Consider the following 19995-nt stretch of genomic DNA (forward strand, 5'->3'; position numbering starts at 1 on the left):
AACTGCTTTGGCGTAGCTGCAGAACTATTCACCTTACAGGTCACACAGCTGTGGAGAGACCCTCACAGTGTGCTCCAAAAATTGACTTGGCCACACTTTAACTGCAGTTAAGTTACATACAGAGATCAGCTACATAAAGCTTTGGTGTCTGTGTCCTTTTCATAGTCTGTGTAATATCTTTGTGGCCCGTGATAGGAAAAAGAACAATAAACTTTTAATATGCAGCATTACTAGAAAGTATAGCCAACAGTAAGACCAAACAATAAAACTGTACCAGCTGTGTAAAGCACATATTGCTACAGGGTAGAAAAACATACTGCCTTTAAAATGTATGTTTCAATCAGAGTGAGGGGAAGGAATGACAGGCTCTCAAGCTGGCATCTGAGGGAAGGAAATGTCATTATTAATTTACACCATCATTTACTACCATATCATCTTTCATCAAAATTAATATCCAGGCTCACTTCATTACATTTGTTTGAGAATGACATTATTTTCCATCCTGTTCAACTTTTTATTTCATACTGTAACAAAACATGCCATCAGAGAGATTTCTGTCTCACAAAAGGGTGCCCTGCCTTTTGTCCATTTTGAAAAAAGCAGACCAACACAAGAAATAATGGAATAAACAGGATATGTGATTTGGTGAGTCATCAAGTATACAAACCAACTGATAGAGGGAGGAAAAACCTCACACAGGAGATAATTGATTCAGAGGGGTTTTTTGTTTAAGGCCCTTTTTTTAGGTTAGCAAATGTGATGCCCATCTGCAAGAAGGGCTGGAAGGAGGATCCAGGGAACTACAGGCCTATCAGTCTGACCTTACTGCTAGGGAAGGTGATGGAGCAGATCACCTTGAGTGCCATCACATGGCACACACAGGACAACCTGGTGATCAGGCCCAGCCAGCGTGGGTTTATGAAAGGTAGGTCCTGTCTGACTAACCTGATCTCCTTCTATGACAAGGTGACCCACCTAGTGGATGATGGAAAGGCTGTGGATGTGGTCGTGGTGGTGAATGGAGTTAAACCCAGATGGAGGCCAGTCACAAGTGCTGTTCCCCAGGGCTTAGTGCTGGGGCCAGCTCTGTTCAATGTTGTTATCAAGGATCTGGATGAGGAGATTGAGGGCACCCTCAGTGAGTCTGCAAACAACACCAAGCTGGGCAGGAGTACTGATCTGCTTGAGGGTAGGAAGGCTCTGCAGAGGGATCTGGACAGGCGGGATTGATGGGCTGAGGCCACTGTATGAGGTTTAACAAGGCCAAGTGCCGGGTGCTGCACTTGGGTCACAACAACCCCATGCAATGCTACAGGCTTGGGGGGGAGTGGCTGGGGGGGGGCCCCGCCGGCTGGGGCTGATGGTCGACAGTCAGTTGAATATGAGCCAGCAGTGTGCTCAGGTGGTCAAGATGGTCAATAGCATCCTGGCCTGTATCAGAAACAGTGTGGCCAGCAGGATTAGAAAGCAATCGTCCCCCTGTACTCAGCACTGGTGAGGCTGCACTTCAAGCACCATGTTCAGTTTTGGGACCCTCGCTACAAGAAGGACGTGGAAGTGCTGGAATATGTCCAAAGGAGGGAAATGAAGGTGAAGGGTGTGGAGCACAAATCATATGAGGAGATATTGAAGTAACGGGGGTTATTTAGTCTGGAGAAAAGAAGGTTGACAGGAGACCTTATCACTCTCTGCAACTACCTAAAGGAGGTTGTAGCCAGGTGGGTATGAGTCTCTTTTCCCAAGTAACAGGTGAGTGATAGGATAAGAGGAAATGGCCTCAGGTTGTGCCAGGGCAGATTTAGATTGGATATTAGGAAAAATTTATTCACCGAAAGAGTTGTCAAGCACTGGAACAGGCTGCCCAGGGAAGTGGCTGAGTTACCATCCATGGAATACTTTAAAGACATGTACATGTGGTGCTTAGGGACACGGTTTAGTGTTGGACTTGGCAGGCCTAGGTTAATGGTTTGAGTCAGTGATCTTAAAGGCCTTTTCCAACCCAAAACATTCCATTATTCTTTGCTTTTTTTTTCCCATCAGACTTTAATTAAGCTGTTTTCATAATGCTCATTCTTGCATATCCCAGACCTGCCTAAAATCCAGACAGTTGCTCTAGTCTGGTGGCCTACAATCTCTGGTGGCCCAACAGACAATAATGATGCCCAAACAACATTCTGCTCTCTCCTCCAGTCTCAGTTTTAAATGGTTGTATTTATTGTACCACAAAGAGTACTGGAGGATCTTGCCCACAGTCCATAATTTGTGGCTCATCCTCCTTGCTGCCTTAAGCAGATACAGAACGTCTCTGTTTACTTTGGCTGTATGAAGAGGAATACCCTCTGTGAACATGACATCAGAGACAAAAATACAACAATATTGCTAAAGTGCTTCCTCATACAGATTTTCCACAGGAGATAATAGCATACTGTTCTCCCCACACACTGCCAAACTATAAGAAAATAATTCAAAACACAGAAACTGGAAAAAATACTTCAATATTAAAAGATTTTCCAGAGGAGACTGGTGAATTGGTATGTGCTTTTCCCCCACCCCAAACTTCCTGGGAATTATCCTGTTTAAAAAAAAAAACAAAAAAAAAAGTATCATTGCAGCTAATAAGAAGTCAGAAATAACTTGCTTATGTTGGATTGCTGACATAGGTCTAGGGGAATTACACCCTCAGATCTCATTAAGAGTTGTAGGCAAGTCTTCCTCAGAAACATTAACATTAAAATTAAAACCCCATAAAGACAAAATTTTTGCAAGAATACAACACACAAAGAAGACGACTGTAATGCTCCATACCACTTAAGACAACTGAGTGCAGCAGAGCAGCTATGGAATTTAAGAGGGCAGAGTGCCAGAGCACTGCAGAATAGCAGCAATAAATGCCAACACAATGAAGAAACTAAAATGGGTTAATTTTAGAAAATAATTCTTTCTCTTATCTGCACAGAAGAGCAAACATTCCCTTCTGCTGTGGACTTTGTAAATAACCAGAGAAAGCAATGAAGTTAACAGAAATACCCATTACATACCTTTTAGCAGCTTGCTAAAATCAAAGTTGCTCCGTGCTACCAAGTGGGGCACAACTTTCTGATAAAGGCATATGACCTGAAGCAGTGCAGCTTTCAGGAACAGTGTCTCAGCATCATCTGAACCTAAAAGTGTTCACATAATTACTTCCACCTTCCTTCATACCCAGAGAGCACAGTATAGCATCTGTATTATCCAACATGAGAATTACTATTTCCAATAGACTTGCCTATGAAATGACCAGTTATCTTCCTCACTAACAAGAAGAAACAGAAAAAAACATGGAACCCACCGTTTCCTTCCCCAGCACTCCTGCGTGAATACTTTTAAAACCAAATCAGTTTATACAGCGATTAAATGGGCAGTTGCCATTTCTAATTTGATTCTAAAGTGCTCACACATATAAAAGACAACCTGAACATTATAACACTCACTGTGAGAATCCAATCAGTCCCACTGCTGTTTGATTTAAGGCTGAACAACAGAAAAAAGTGAAGGAAAGGATATGGTCATGCTGCTGGTGTCTGGGGACGCTATTTTTACCTAATGCCAGGCAGGTTTGACTGGGGACGTGCAGGAGACAGTGAACTAATTTATTACTAATTTGTTACTTAAGTTAAAGGTTTCTTTCTTTCCCTTCCCTCTTTCAAAATAATGGTTTCTCAATGTGACCTCTTGGCAAGAGGAAGACAACAAATATCTGTACAAGAGAAACAACAACCCAGTTAAGGCAGTCATTTACTTCTTAGGAAAAGCAATTTCAGCAGCTAAATATTCTTTTACTTTGTAACATGAGGAAACATAAAAGCTACTTGTTATCCAGTCACTAATGAAATGAAGCAAAATAAAACTTTTTTTAACATCTACTTTTTTCCTGTTAACTGGGTCTCCTTCAGGGAGCTATGAAAAACTGGATGGATGCCATGCATAAACTGTGTTCTCAAGCAATTCTGATGTTTGTTAGAATTAAACTGCCCAATAAACTGAACAAAGTAAAGATGAATAGTAATGCACAAGTGACATCTGGACTTTGATGAAGTTAACTACCTCACATGGGATGAGAATTTCTAAACACCCATTCGCACACATGTAAAAAGGAGTAACTCCACCTGCTTTGCCTACCATGCTGTTCAGCAGCTTCTGCTGCCTCAGTCGCTGTCTTCACAGTGGAGATATCACTTTCCCTTTTCTCCTCTTGGCCATCATGCTGTTCTCTCCCTTGCTTCAGAAGGGACTGCCAGACAGCCACTATAGTGTTCATGTCTGGTAAAAGCTACAAGCAAAAAGAGTAAATTGCAATAGCTCTCCTGCATGAGACAAAACTACTGTGACACAAATATTCACAACCAACCAACACAAGGATTTGCTGCTTTTCACAAAGGTTGCGACTGATCTTGTATGCGATTGGGAAAAGATCTGAAATCAAACTGTACTTTCACTTCTGCAGAACAGAAATACTGGAAAGAACACTTCATTGAAAAAGTTTCCTGTAAAAAAAATTACATTTGGTTCTTCATCTTCATGGTATATTATCAACCCAAGTGCTACTTTGTCTAGTAACTTCTAACTCCCAATGAACTCTGTTGGCTATAATTTACTTGAGCCAGAAGGAGAATTTGGTTCTGAGCCTGCTCCTAGAATTCATTTGCAGTAGAATAGCTGCCAATGTTACAAAATTGTCTCACAACAAAATTTTATTTCCATCTCCACCAGCCAGCTTTGTCAGGAAATGTATTCTACTACCACACCAGCTATTAACACCTTTTAACGCATGCCCTTCTCCTCCTGCTGCTCAAAGATAACGTCTCCTGACTTCCAGGCCCCAACCACTTGGGAGAAAGTGGAGAGGAGTAGTTATCTGCTGCAAAATGACTCATGTTATACCCCCATTGTCTCTTTATTTTGTACCTTGCTGATGGCTTCTCTGTACAGCTGCACGAATTCTTGCATCATTGACAGCGTGTAGATTTCTGACTTTTGCCAAGTTTCTTCACTCAAACAGTACTCAATATTCTTCAAGGCTCTTCTCAGAATCATTGATACAAGTGACAGTATGCTGTGCTTCACTACTGGGCTGGGTAACTAAAAGAAGGGAGTTGAATTAATGCTTCCTTTTCACTGCTTCTTCTTATCCTTTGCACATAATCTGTACTCTGACTATATACTAACATTTGTTAATGAATTATTTCCTAAATCACAGCTTGCAGGAAAGATCTGTAGGTTTTCAGATTCCCAGCCAAAACTTCTAGTGAGTATTGGCAGAGTTGGTGCTTGTGAACAGCTCTTGGAAGCAGCATCAATGGGTTTGAATTCATTTTCCAGTGCTTCCACAAGCCAGCTTTATACTGGGACAGACAATATAAAACGTATGCAATTAACTAACTTAAACTTGTTGGATGATCACACACTTAAATCAAACAGTATTAATAAGGACAGAAAAATCCAACTAAAGACTTACATTTAGTCCTTGGGTGAACATTATTTTATTGCACACTGCAGGGACTGTTGTTATCATCACCATAGAAAGCAACCTGGGAAGAGGAATAAACTCTGGAGTCTTAAAAGAACTGGAAATCTCTGGTTGAGCCTCATAGATCTGAAATAAAAATAACAATATAATCAACATTGATACAGCCCTGGAGAGAACAGTTTCTTCTGGGGAGCATTTTAGGGAAGGACTTTGACTTGTCAAAAGTAATGTCAGCATGAAATACCAATTTTTATGAAGAAATACTATACAGCATCCCCCAGACTCCTATTCAACTAAGTGGAACATCTGTATGTGACCTGCACCCCTGCTAAAGGCCACGCATTTTCCACAGACTGCAGATCCTACTTGCCCATTTTAAGCAAAAGCAAAGAGTCAGAGGAATATTCAGAAAGGACAAAAGGTTTTTCTAGCTGAGCTTCGATGTGATGTTTCCCACTGCTGCTTATGCCAATTCCTTCTTTCCTGGTTTATTTAAATGTTTATACAGCCTCCTGCTCTGAGCATGGCTTTTTACCAAGTGACCTTCCAACTCGCTCTATGTCTACACTTTTTAAAGCAGCTGTGGCTCTAAGCCATGGCTCATTTTCCTCAGCATCCACAGAAAACAAGATGCCATTCCCCCCCCTCCATTTACCATCTTCAACATTTAACAGCATCCTGCTGCTCCTTTCCCAGCACATCTATGGTAATTGATGGCTCTATTTCAGAACCACTAAGTCCTTCCTGTTTAGCACACTTGAATCTCAGTCACATAGCTTCCCCACTGCTGGACTGGTTTGTTTTTAAAATAATTTATGAAATACTGTGCTTTTTAGTGATTTTAACAAACTCTAAAGCACTGTGCATTTACAGCTGGGAACACAACACATCTTCAGACATGTGAGTTTCCTCTGATACAGAACAGCTTGCTTCCGAAATAAAAATTTAAAAACCCACCAACTCCCTGATCCTCAGCTTAGTAATCAATGAAACCTTGTTCCTTGTCACTAGGAAGACCTCAACTAAGATAACGAATTCAGAGTTAGTTTATACCTAACATGGCCACATCACAGGCTGGCCAGGCTCTCTGCTGCACACTACCCAAACTATAACAAATTTTACAAAGGAATAGCATTACAATATATACCTGTAATTAAAGTATTGGGATTGCATATTTCTAGGGAGAGGTGGTGTGCACCATTCATACTCTTACTTTTTTGAGTAACTTCATATTGTCCATCCAAGCTGACTTCAGTCTAGGAACAAAGGAATATTGGGTCTCCTTAAAGTATCTGTTCAACAAATCTGGGCACACTTTAAGAATATTCACCAGGAGATCAGCAACCATTTCATCTTCTGTTGCAGTTTTTAAACCAAGCAGAAAGCGCAGAAGCACCACATTTCCTCCCCTAGTGAAGGAAAAAAAAAACTTTAAAAAAGAAATCCTTATTTCAATACTTTATATGTGATGCTAACTCTGCAATTCCTCTAACTGTGGCTGCAATAAATTCAAGGCAAGACCCTCACACTGCTGGCATAATTTCTGAGTTTATATCAAAAAAGTAAAAACTGAATTTACTTCCAGGTTTTCTGTATGACAAAGAGTAATTACTTCTAATTAAACCCACAATGTTTCAGAAATATTGTAGCCAAACTTCACAAAGCTAAAAATTGAGAATTAAAACTCAATGTTAAACTTGGAAGTATCTTCTGTGGTCTTTCAGTCCTCTTTTTAAGTTAACTTCTGTATGTGCCTAAACAAAGTGAGGATACCAGAGATATGAGATGAATATCAGCTAAAATTTTGCTCAAAGCAAGAAACAATCTGCTCTAGCAGCACTCAGTATTAGTACTCACTACTACAATCTAGTGCCTTCTTTGCTCAGCTAATGTGATGAAGCATAAACTCACCCTACGAGAACTCCTCCACAGAATTACAAGTGTCTTAAGTATTTCTCTATCATTTATGATCTTAGTGCACATGCATTTTAACTAGTTAGCAAATGGAAACAGAAAGGCAAACAGGTCCTTCCAGATTAGGTGTTGCAGGACAAATTCTAGCATTACTAAAATAAATGTTGACATTTGGCAAAATCTGGGATAAATCACGTCTGGTTCTACAAAATATAAATTAGACTAGATATTTTACTATCATTTGGTTTACACTGCAGCTCTGATGCTTTATTATCACCCCTCCAAAAAAAAAAAAAAACCCCAAAAACCAAAACAACTACGGTCCAAAAATCACACCTTACAATAAGTGATTTGTTATCTAGTTATTCATGGTGATGGTTCAGAGAAACACCAACATTGCCTAAGCATCTATGAATAGGGCAGAGCACTCTCTACTCTAGTATACAGAGGTAGAAGGAGAGCCAACAGTTTGATCTTGGTAAGTTAAAAACAAAACTAACAAAAAATGCAACATATTTATTTCTTCTGCCACAGAAGAAAGAGAAAGGGAAGCAGAATTCAGTGAAGTCACTGGCAAAGGCCTAAAGGGCCAAGGTAACTAGTGAGGTTTCTCTTGTTCCCAGCAAAAAGCACACATACAATCTCAAAGCACACATACAATCTCAGCTGTCTAGTGACTTACTTGCCAGAAGTTCCAAGACTTGGATCATAGAAAGTTATGCCATGTTTCAGAGAGCAGCAGAGGTCCATTAAGAAATTATGAACAAGTTCCCGTACCATCATCTTTCCCACATCTTCAGAACCTTTAGTCACCTATAAAAACCAAAAAGGAGTAAGAGGAGTAATTCTTGGTATCACAAAAGATCAGATACATTTCACTCTTCTCTAAATTTTATGAGGCTCCTTTTATGCAGAAATGCTAAAACATAGTTTGGCTTTTGTTCAGATTAACAAGACAAATTTCAGTTTCTCTATTAAATGCATTAAATATTACAAGAGTTTTTTTTTTTCAAGGAAAGCAAACCTGCAAAATTTAGGTACTTTCTGCAGGGCATTACTGACTTAGGCTTTTTTGCTAAGAAGCCAGACAGAAGATAGAGAAAAGTCAAGCTAAAGAAAAGTAGTGATATAAAACTTATTTCAACTGGGCAAGGCTATCCCTGGGACTTCGAAGTCAAGGATCTAATATTTAATCTGAAATAATCAACTTGCAACCTCACAAGCCAGGTTCACTATAAGGAAGTTCAGAAACACCAAAAAAAAAAAATCACTGAAGCCTCCAGCATAAAGCACATGAAACAAGCACATGTATGTCTTTTGGGACAATTCATCAGAGGATGGAACAACTTAAATACAGGGCAAGAAAGAGGGATAGCTAATAACACAGTGAATATGCCAACACTTCAGGGAAAGGAGGTGAGGCATCAACACCATTACAGTCACCATACAAAAATAGAAGAAGTGACCAAATAGCCATGTCAAGCCAAAAGGGAAAAAAAAAATAGTGAGCCCAGATTCTATTAATCTTTTACATCCAACACAACTCAAGATCCCTCCAAATGAGAAGTCTCTTGACAATTGCAGTTGGGAAATCACAGACCATATGACTCACAAAGACTGCACGGAACAGCAAGAATTTAAAATTACTCAAAACTGAAATGCATGTTTATTAACAGGATCACAGATTTGCACTGCTCCAAGCGGACACCTACTGAAACCAGATCTCTTCCAGAAGGTGTTTACCCATCTATCAGGACTGCAATGGCATAGGGATAAACATCCAGGAGAGGAAGTGTAAGAAGGCAGTTGCTCAGTGTTAGGAGCTTCGAAGAAGAATGGTTGGCCTTCTACAGATCAAGGGTTAATCAACACAAAGGTGAAAAGTCAGCAGCCCAAAACCACTGGAAGCATAGAAGTATTTCTACTGCTTTGCACTGGGCTTACAGTCATGCCTTAGCTATTCCCACAGTGAAAGGGAGGAAAAAAGAAATTACAAGATTAAGGAAAAAAAAGGCAAAAATGTAACCTATGTATGAGGAGATGACAAAACATCTGCAGTGATAATACACACCCACCAGCTGCGGCCCGGATCCTTGCCTCATCTATGACTTTAGGAATGTGATTTCATGGACTTGTAGAATCGATAACGGCTCAACCCTCAGAAACCCTGCCAACCTCTCAAACAGTGCAAACTGAAAAGGCTGGAAACCATCTGGGGAGTTTAGCTCTTGTGTCAGAGCAGTGTGTAGGATAGGAATGAGGCATAAGGTAAGAACACTGGTCCTGATATATTCTCCTATAGAGACAAATGAGTCCAGGCAATGGGATACAGTACTTGCACCCACAAGCCCAATTTCTCCCTGGTTAACAGATCTGCACTGTAGTTCTGGCAATCGGGGAGGGCAAACAAACATTCCTCCTCAAGCAGTGAGAAGCAGCAGAAAGTCAGGGTTTCTTTTTAAGCAGCCTCAGCAGATCCCTCTTTTTGAGCTCATCGAGGTTAGAGTAACAGAGCTATATCAAAAACTGTGCCCTGCAGGGGGTCAAGGGGGGAAAGGCAGGAGAAGGAGTTACAAAGAAATAATTACCAGACCTTTAAATCCCCAGGGCTGACATCAGTAATCCCATTCCACCGGTAAAGTGAAGCAATGTGAATCAACACTTCTGCAGTAAAAAAGCGCACTTTCTGGGTCTTGGTGATATTTTTATTTTGAACCACCTGAAAACAATGAGGAAAAAAACAAACAACTCTTCTATTTCTTGCAAGTTATCACAAAATAATGGCAAATTAGCAACATACTTTACTCTCCCAGTACACACACAGCTCACTCTCCTCACTACAGCCAACAAAAGGTTCTGCCTGTCCTGTTAATAAGACTTCTTTCACATGTTCCTGCTCCCATCTTGATATGCTTGAAGCCATAGGACTCTACATCAACTTCTGCAAACACTGCACATGCTGAACAGGACTGACTTTCAAGTTCAACTAAAGAGCACAGGAAGTATTTATATCTGGGGAGATCTTATAGTGGCCTTCCAGTACCTGAAGGGGGCCTACAAGAAAGCTGGGGAGGGACTTTTCATAAGGGCAGTTAATGACAGAACAAGGGGAAATGGGTTTAAGCTGAAAGAGGCGAGGTTTAGATTAGATATTAGGAAGAAGTTCTTCACTGTGAGGGTGGTCAGACACTGGAACAGGTTGCCCAGAGAAGCTGTGGATGCCCCCTCCCTGGAAGTGTTCAAGGCCAGGCTGGATGAGGCTTTGAGCAACCTGGTCTAGTGGAAGGTGTCCCTGCTGATGGCAGGGGGGTTGGAACTGGATGATCTTTAAGCTCCCTTCCAACCCAAACCATTCTATGATTCTATTTACAGTAGCACAGCCACAGACTAGGATCATGGAAACCTGCGGGTAGAGATGGTAGAACCTGAGGAAGTCCTCAAAAGTTCTCCCACTGTTTTCTCCTGTCCTAATTTTTTTACATCTCATTGTCCTTGCTAAATTGAAGGAGTCATACAGTGTGTTATATTTCATCAATAACGTAACAGTTCATGATGTATGATTCTCACATGGGAAAAGCTTCATTTAGAAAACAAAGTTTGAAGGAGACTTATTTTACATTTAAGTGCTAGACTTTTTTTTACTTCTTCTTCTTCCAGGGTTATTGCAATTAAAATAAATGAAAGAGTATTTTTGGCTTTGAATTATCAGTTGTGAAAAGCCTGAGTTTTGAGGCAGGCTCTTATGGTTACACTCTAAATTTGGAACTATTTTTTCTTCATTCTCTTAATTGGTCATACAACAGTTTGTATAACATTGCTACAGTAATTCAAAACAGAGATTCAACAATCATAGATACTGGAACTAAAAACATTTTTCAAAACATTTTTATAGAAATAAAATAAATCTCTGGTGCAGTTACTGTACCCACAGCAGCAACGAGCTGGTGCACCACAGTGAAGAGGCACTGCCGTGCTCAGAAGCTAAGGACCAACAGAGCACAGGAAAGGCAGTCGAGACTAAACCAACTCTCACACCTTTCAACAATTCCTGCTTTCAAGTTTTCTGTCTCAACCCTGCTATATCACAAGGTTATTTCTGTCTGCTATGAAAGAAACAGAAAAAGCAACTTCAAAGAGGAGCAGACTTACCTCTCCAACAGTACTTTCTGATAGCAGGTGGAATGTACCCTTTCTTTTTCAGAAAACCTCTGATTTTGGGAAGACAATTTTATTATAAGACTTCCCTTTTCCTCTATCCCACCAAGAAATTTAGCTCCTGCAGCAGAAACTTTGCCATCCTAAAAGTCAGCAAGTCCAAAGACCAGCTAATCACAACCAGAAGATGTGGCCTCAACAGAGCCCTGCCACGACTGGCTGGGGAACAGTACCACATACCTTTCGACTGCAGCCAGACAGCTCCTAGAAACCCATTTCATGTCACAGTCCCTATACTAAAAACACACAAAATCCTTCACCTGGAAAGAAGATTGTACATCATTACCTAGTTCAGAGCTAGCAAATTCAAGCAAATCTATCTGACCTCCCCATTTTGGCATGAGACACATTAATTGAAGGACCAATCTTACGGTCAACTGAAAGCACCAAAAAGACTCCAGTTCTTTTGACCTTCAGGCTTGTCACTGATGCAATAGCAAACCATGAAACAATTGGAATCTGTTGGACACCACACACTAAAGATGAGCTGAAATTAGCATCCAAGTACAAGCTATGCAATAACTTCCTTTCAAAGAGGGCACTGGAAAAGCATAACAAGCTTCAGTCCTGAAAACAGGAATACGGACAAGCTATCAAGCTTCAAAACATATTATCAGTAACGGATGCACTGACAAACCTGCAGCAGCAGCAGAGTGCTAACATCTTAAAGAGTTGTATATTTTATGAGAAATTACTGCAAAACTGTTTCCAGCAGCAAAGAAAATAGAAAACAAGAGAAAGCAGTTTCAAAGGTGTATCGTACCTTAGTTCTCAGTGTGGAAAGTAGAAGATTGACAGTAGAAACTTTATCTTCCTTCATTTCAGAGCGAAGAATATCTGGAATGAAATCTAAGAAGACATTTCAAATGTTAAGTGAAAATGTGAAAGCTATTTTCATACTAAAATGCTTCAGGGAATTCATACCCATTTCACTTGAAAGTCATATTATTAACCTTGCTGTTATATTTAAGGATGAACCAAAAGGCTGCAATTAGAGTTCAGAAGGATAATGTGTCTGTAACTAAAGTGATAGACAAGTGATACTGCCAAACCTACCCTCATCTTAACTAGCTAATTTGCCAACTTGGTTATTAATACTTGCTGCAACAGCCTCTGTCAACTTCAGATATATTTCAGGCCCCAATGTGCTATGCAGCATTTAAAATTGAGTAAGGGCCTACTCTTTCCATCAAAGGACTTGCCATTGTTCCACTGAGTGTTTCTCAAATGTTTGGAGGTTACATCTTCAACCACATGCATCATCTTTTGGCTCCCCTGTGCATCCCAAAGTCAGAGAACTTCAGTATCTTACAGGGGAATGGAAGCCAGCTGTGCTGACTGGGTCTAGGCATGCACTGCCATTCCCTGTTCTGAACAACTGTGAGCAACTAAAGGAAATCAGCAGCCCCCAGGGTAGCATGAACAATAGAAGTAAATAATTATGGCCTGTTCTCACTCACCGTAGAAGAAATTAATTGCTGCTAGCTAATATCTTTCTTTTTTTTAACAGCATTTCTAGATCTTTTCTGAATTCTTTCCCAGCCTTACCAAGGGTCACAATTCACGAAACATCAGCAGTAGATTTCAAGCCACTGAAGTCAACAGAGGCTTTACATTAACTTCAGCATATAAGGGATCAAGTATTAATCAAGTGCATGTAAGATTCAATTTTCTAGATCCTCCTCATTGTCCGTTTGGTTTGAACCCCTTCTCTAAGAGGCATGGGTGTCACATATTCCTGGACTGCACTCCCAGGTAATACCTCCATAAAGGATGCAAAGGACACTACACTGGTCTCCTGAATCACTGACAAAAAGCAGTATAACGGAGCACACAATAGTTGTCCTGCATGAGGACAGAAAGGATACTGAAGTATGCACAGTTTTAAATGGTGGTTTTTTAAATTTCTAATGCATCATATTCAATATTACTGTTTTATGAGCAAAGCTGGAGGCCATGAAGCTTTTTTTCTCCTTATTGAATCTATGGCCTCACAGTTGTTCCACGTGTACCTTTTTTCACGTGTCACCCAAGGGCACCTATTTTTGCACAGTTTTGCAGACTGCAAACATTATTCAAGCAGAAGGGGCACTCACTATGGAATACTGAAGAAGTGTAAAGCTTTTCAGGTAATAAGATTAAAAATATGTATTTTGTACCTTATTAGTGCTGTTTAACTGGTTCACATTTTGAATTAGCTCATATTTATTATCATCTATAAAACACTGCCTTAAAAAAATAAAATACAAGCAATTGTGAAGTACCTTTTAATTCCAGCACCTGTGTCAAGATTGCATTGTCACCAGCAATTAAAAAGGAGAGAGCAAACTGAATATAGGCCATGCGGACATCAGGTCTGCCCTAAAAAAGATAAAAGGCACTGCTAGCACACAGATTGTACACAACAGCAAAATTAATATCACAACAACTGGTTATAAGCACTATAAATGGGTAAATTAAACAACTTCTATAAACATGTTGCATAAAGCCTTACACATATATTTATATGCAATACATATACATAGTATATTAATGTGAAGAACTTATTGCATTAAGCAGATCACAGTCTCTTAAAGTTTACATCAAAAAGGAAGGTGTCCTAGTTCGTGTATTTTTCAATTCTCAATATACGAGATGGGCCATAAATAAAAAAGAAGAAAATGTTAACAGTAGTTTCATGTCAAACCCTTGTACATACATCAGTGAACATTTTCACTTCTGAACCACTTGGTACACTGGTGAATTCACAAAAATACTCAAGAATGGTAATGAGACTAGTGCTGCTGCAACTTCTTACTATGCAGGCTTCCAGAGCAATGCCAGTTTTGAGGATTCCGGCTGCTGGTTGCCACCTTTGAGCTGCAGTGCATTACACACATCCCTCAGCTGGCACATTCATGCAGCTACCCAGGTCACAGACTGGCACAAAAAAACCCCCAACCTCTTAAAAAAGGGGCTAGTATGTTATAAAACCACGGATTCAGGCACAGTGGAAGTAATGAAAGCTTTGCCTAGAAAAGGATCATAGGACAGGAACACGATTTATTGGTTTTTGAAACTTACTGCACAAAATTAAGCTGCATGTAAAAATGCCTGAAAGATACTGAGTAGGCAAAACATAAGGCAGGACTCATGCAAGGGTTGAAAGAAAAAATAAAGAGGAAGAAATGAGATTTTGCTGTAAGCTTTGGGCCTGATACTTTTGTATTAAAAATTCACCTTCAACAGCCAGTTGTGACATAATAATTTCACTGAAAACTGAGCAAGATCTTCAATCTTTTGTTTCTGGCAACTTTTTCCCTTGTACCTTACTTGCATATCTAATAAGCTTGTGGTCAAAAGACTACCTACCTCCAAGCATTTTAATTTAAGAGGTGGAGGTATTTCTAAAGACAACTTCTGCAGTAAAGTAAAAAAACATTAAATCTGACATTCCCAAAATTGTCTGGACACAAAGCAATCAAGTAGAAGGCAAAAAACCACACACCTTTCTCCACAAAACCACCTTTTATGGTCTCATTTGTCATCACAGTTGGCACCAACCCAACCCAAATGTAAGTGTTTATTCTGCAAGTCATGTTTAAAGATTACAAACAATCTATCAGCATTGAAAATAACACTGGATTTATTATACGCTTATATTTGAAATTAAATATAAATATTCTTGTTCTGCAACACTAGTTCAGGACAACCCTGATTATTTTTAGCAAACGGAGAGGAAACAAGTAATAAAGTTCTTTTTGGACGAAGAGGATTGAGTTCTTCTACTTAACTCGCACATCCTCCTTAAGGATTTCCGACAAGAGATTGTTTAAACTTCCTGGTTATATTTTCAAATGCAATTACTCTGACTGTACTGGGCAAAATTCTCTCTCCATTTCTACAACTGCACAATCTCCATCTACTTCAGTGGGATCAAACTGCAATGTACTCATTGGAAAAAAGACTGAGCTCTTCCCAAACACTTCACTGTCCAGTTTTCAGAAGTTTACCATCACTTCCACTCCATTTTAAACATTAAAACAGTGGCCCACAGAAACTGGACATTTCTATTTCACCACAGCTTACTAGAAACAGACAAGGCACTTTGACCGTTTTGCAGTAAATTCTACAAAGTAATGTAAAAACAAGGTTATCCTGAGGAGCTCTGCACCCTGACAAGATGAGAAAGACCAGCACAGGATGGAAAACAAAGCAAGCTATACCTCAAGGGTACAGGCCGGCTCTCTCACTATAACAGATATTCAGAAACATGCCCTGGGGATTTCCTATATAAGTAGACGGGAAGCTCTTGCCCCATAGATCAGTTCTGCTGCCAATTAGAAACAATCAAGAAGCATTTCAGCCTGACACAGGACAGGAAGGAAAAGGTAAGTTCTTGCGGATGAAAATACAGCAGAGAGACTTTGGCAACAGCTTAGTTTTAAATAGTTGGCAGAAGAAAACTGATGGAGTCATGGTGCAGCATTTCATGGCACACACGCAATTTACCTTCTTACATCTTTTTTTCAATAATCCAGGCAGAAACTTATTATTGAAATCAAAATGGCTATACACATCCCTTGCTGAATCTGGCCCCTGAGCCACCATTGCTGACAACAGGGTAAGGCACATTCGGCTCATCCTAAAACAAAAGGCAGAGGAAAACCTGCAGGTTATTTCCAGGATGACAAACAACCAAATCAAGATATTAAAATTTAAAGAAAGACCTTTTTCCCCATTAAAGAAATTATCCGACACCCACACAAGCCTTCAGGAGTCTGAGGTGTGAAGCAGTTCTGAGTCAGTCCCAACACAAGCACTCAAGATAGCTGTTAGGAAAGTATTCCCAGTCATGCAAAGCGCTCGCTGCAGTTGATGGGAACTTTAGTTGAATATGTAACCAACTATTTTAATGACCATCACAATATAGATTAAGGCCAAACACACATAAACCACTATTCACAAAGAACTTCGATCTTCTTTGTCAACAGTCTATTTCTACAAACATATTGCTTGGACAGAGCCCCCAGTCCTGCAAATGCTTATGTGCTTCACTCCACAAGCAGCTCCGTAGTAGCTACAGCTGATCCTAAAATTAAGGACACACAGAGCAGGCCAAAGTTAGACTGCACTTTTCCTGTTTCAGCTGAATGACAGAGGTCTTCTAAGTATACAGCATGGTCTCGTCATGAACTAAATCCCAAGACCTACACTCAGTTTTGATTCTTGCTTACTGACCACTGGGAAAAACTGACTGAGAAAATAGAAGGGAAGTTAAAACAACCAAAACCATTATTTTAGGCAGTGATGATGGCAACTGGGAAGGAGGGGAGAGGGAAGAAGGGAAAAGGGAATGCCTATTTACATTCTTCCCAAAAATTAAGCTGTAATGAGAAGCTGGATATTCACTTCATAAAGTAAGATAAAAAGAAGAAAGTGACAAAAATTAAGATCTCCTAAATTTGTGGGAGTTTGCAACTTATTTCAAAGGGAACATGGCAGGGCCATTGGGTACAAGTCTGCAGACCCACATCACCTGAATAGCCACTATCCATTAAGGGTTTTGGAATCTGTCCATCATGTTTCATTCATGGACCATATATGTAAAAAAGCCATATGATTAAAGCAGAGATCCAATCTAGACATACCACCACAATCCCTTTGCATACCATCAGAAATCTGCAGCCTCCTCTGTGCAGGTTCTAGAAGGATCTGTCCAAAAGCTGTAATCTTCAAATGCTTATTAAGAAGCGCAGATCTTGCATAGTTTCAAAATTTATTTTACAATATACCTATCAACTCATATTTGGGATTCTATGTACAGTTAAAATGCCTGTTGCAGTAAGATCAGCTGAGTGGCGCAGGAAGTGTGGTTGTGCCCAAGAACTGGAAAGCAGAAAATGCTCTTCTAATTCTGGCCTGTCCAAAGACTGAATGACAAATCACTGGCCTTGGACAAGTCATTTGCAATCTCTACTTTTTCTCTCCTTTCCTCTTCCTCCCAAGTTTGTACTAAAATTTATCTGGCACTTGGAACTTCTCCCACCCTGGACATGAGAAATTGTTGTTTAGACAGGACTAGGTAACACGAGTGCTTAAATTGGTCTAAAATGGCCTTAGATTAAGAGACAGGAAAAACTACAGAAGAAAAGCCAGTCTGCAAGAAAAAATTCTATTATAAACATGGAAATCTGACTACAAAAATCCAGGGAAATAAAAGACTCAAGAGCAGTTCTTTTTGACATCAGAGATAGACTGCTCAGCCTCTGTGAACACAAGAAAGCCTCTTACTCCCTGTTCCATGTAGTACATTTCAAAAACAAGTAGCATTAAAATAATAGGACTCGATACAATCCACTTTACATCTCACTAGGACAGGCACAATCAATGAAAACTACAGCCTCTGAAAAATATATAGCATTAGATTGTGTATTATATCAGAGCTTCTACCTTGCAAAGAGTTCCACATGCAATTATTTTCTGAAATGTGGAAAAGAACCATTAAATAAAGATGGATTGTTTGCAATAAGTCAAACTGATTTTTGCAACATCTTGTACACATGTGCAAGACCCAGACAGCCCAATTCAGAGCAACTGACAGAGATTCTCCGCAACAGTACAGAGAAGACTTACCTGTGATTTTCCGAATACAAAGCAGCATAGACCAATCTCATGTAGGAATGAATCAACTTTTTGACTATGTTCATTCCCACAACAGAAAAATGGGAGAGGTCACTGGCTGTCCTCAGTAAAATGGCCTCTAGAGCTTGAAAGATTAATAGCATCTGTAAGACACAGAAATATGTTAAAATCTGCCAATATCAGGTACAGCTTGAAATTATTAGCTGAGCAAACAGCAACAAACACTATTGAAAAAAAGAGTAACCCCACCACAAAAGGAAACCTTCCACATATGAAGTTGAAGTTAACTTCCAAATTCTTTCCCAAATTAATTTTTCCTCTTCTAAAGGATTAGTTTTGAGAGTGCGAATTTTCAAGGAAGCCCCTGTACAAATACTATCTGAAAGACTAGAGAACCACAGGAAGTCAGCCAACCCCTCTTTTTTTTTTTTTCAGTTGTTAAACTCATGAAATTCAGTAGTAGGGAAGGACAATCTCTGTGGGAAGCCCAAGCCAACATGCTGACTTAAGGCCTGGACAAATAAACTGAACGTAAAAAAGGGTCCCTCCTCATACATGAATTGAGACCTACATGCATGATTCATCTGCGTACGCCCAACAGTTTCTGGGGTTGCAAACGTGGACTGCAGTGCAAATCTCAGCGCAGGCTGATGGATCCTGAAGGTCTTTTCAAGCTGGAGGCCAAGACCCAGGGCCAATGAATCAATGCTTTAAGAGACAACTGCTAGTAAGTGCACAATGAAACGTGCTGAAGAAAAGGATCTGAGCTGCCCTAGTCTTGCAATTAACTCCTTCTAGATGAGTCCAGAGTCCACACAGCACTGGGACTGTATTCATTATAAGTATTAGCTTCTGTTAGTAAAAGGATCTTGAAGAAAGCATGTCACTGAACATGACACAGGTTGTCATAACACAGACAAAAAATTATAATCTAATGCAAAGACCAACAAGTGGAGGTTAAAAAGAACATTATCCAATTTTATGTCACATGTAGATTTAAGTTAATAATGCTGATAGAGTATTCACAGTGGAAAGAGTTTTATAATTCTCTAGTTCATTCACCATATTCTGATGAGGAAAAATTGTGTCCAGCTCAGATGAGAAAAATGTGGTCAACTTTATCAGTGGCTTCCTAGAATTACTGATGTATGAGGGAGATGTCTAGTTATCTAAAAACAGCTACTTTCACTGGACTGTTTTTTTCTTTGCCTACCTGCTTCTGGTGACCCCTTTATTTTTTTAAATGGTCTTCTGATACCATTTAAAGAACCTTAACAGTTTCATTTTGGCAGGACCACGGGTTGTGTGTATCAATAAACCCAGGAACATCTTTGCACTGGAAAGGCCATTTCCCACTTGAGCAGTGCTTCTGCCACTGTGACTTCCAGGAAAAAAAAACACCCCAAAATCTGTATCAAACCATCAGAGTTATTTATGCTGCAAAGCATTTTTGGCGGTTCCTCTCGCAGGCAGGACGCACGCTGCCAGTCATCGCGCTGTAATACCCACGGGCAACTCACTTCACTTTCGGGCTTCCTTTCTCCATCCAGAAGTTTGAATATCTCCGCACACTCCATGGAAATTTTCACGTACCCCTCCACGACGTCATAGATTCCGGGTGACGGCAGCGTCTTGGCAATGGAGATGAAGGTCTCCAGACCTGCAACGCCAGAGTTTCACCCGGGGGCCAAAGCCTCGCCCGTGACCCGCTACGAGCCGCCCCCCGGGGCCCGCAC

At 40.1% G+C, this 19995-nt stretch overlaps 1 protein-coding gene across 1 annotated transcript in view; it reads right to left on the reverse strand.

The window, feature by feature from the left end:
- The window catches only part of URB1 (URB1 ribosome biogenesis factor), a gene marked incomplete at both ends in the record, with an annotated part of 32059 nt that extends 12130 nt beyond the window's left edge, over positions 1–19929 (reverse strand). The window contains 12 exons of the mRNA XM_010172193.2: positions 3039–3161; positions 4159–4309; positions 4945–5118; positions 5495–5632; positions 6720–6915; positions 8103–8233; positions 10014–10139; positions 12399–12484; positions 13900–13996; positions 16127–16259; positions 18251–18402; positions 19780–19929. Of these exons, the coding sequence (XP_010170495.2) occupies positions 3039–3161; positions 4159–4309; positions 4945–5118; positions 5495–5632; positions 6720–6915; positions 8103–8233; positions 10014–10139; positions 12399–12484; positions 13900–13996; positions 16127–16259; positions 18251–18402; positions 19780–19929 (1657 nt within the window). The remainder of the gene's footprint in view (positions 1–3038; positions 3162–4158; positions 4310–4944; positions 5119–5494; positions 5633–6719; positions 6916–8102; positions 8234–10013; positions 10140–12398; positions 12485–13899; positions 13997–16126; positions 16260–18250; positions 18403–19779) is intronic.
- Between the last annotated feature and the right edge of the window lie 66 nt (positions 19930–19995).

The sequence above is a fragment of the Antrostomus carolinensis genome, unplaced genomic scaffold, assembly GCF_000700745.2.
Source record: "Antrostomus carolinensis isolate BGI_N321 unplaced genomic scaffold, ASM70074v2 scaffold19237, whole genome shotgun sequence".
Classification (NCBI taxonomy): Eukaryota; Metazoa; Chordata; class Aves; order Caprimulgiformes; family Caprimulgidae; genus Antrostomus; species Antrostomus carolinensis.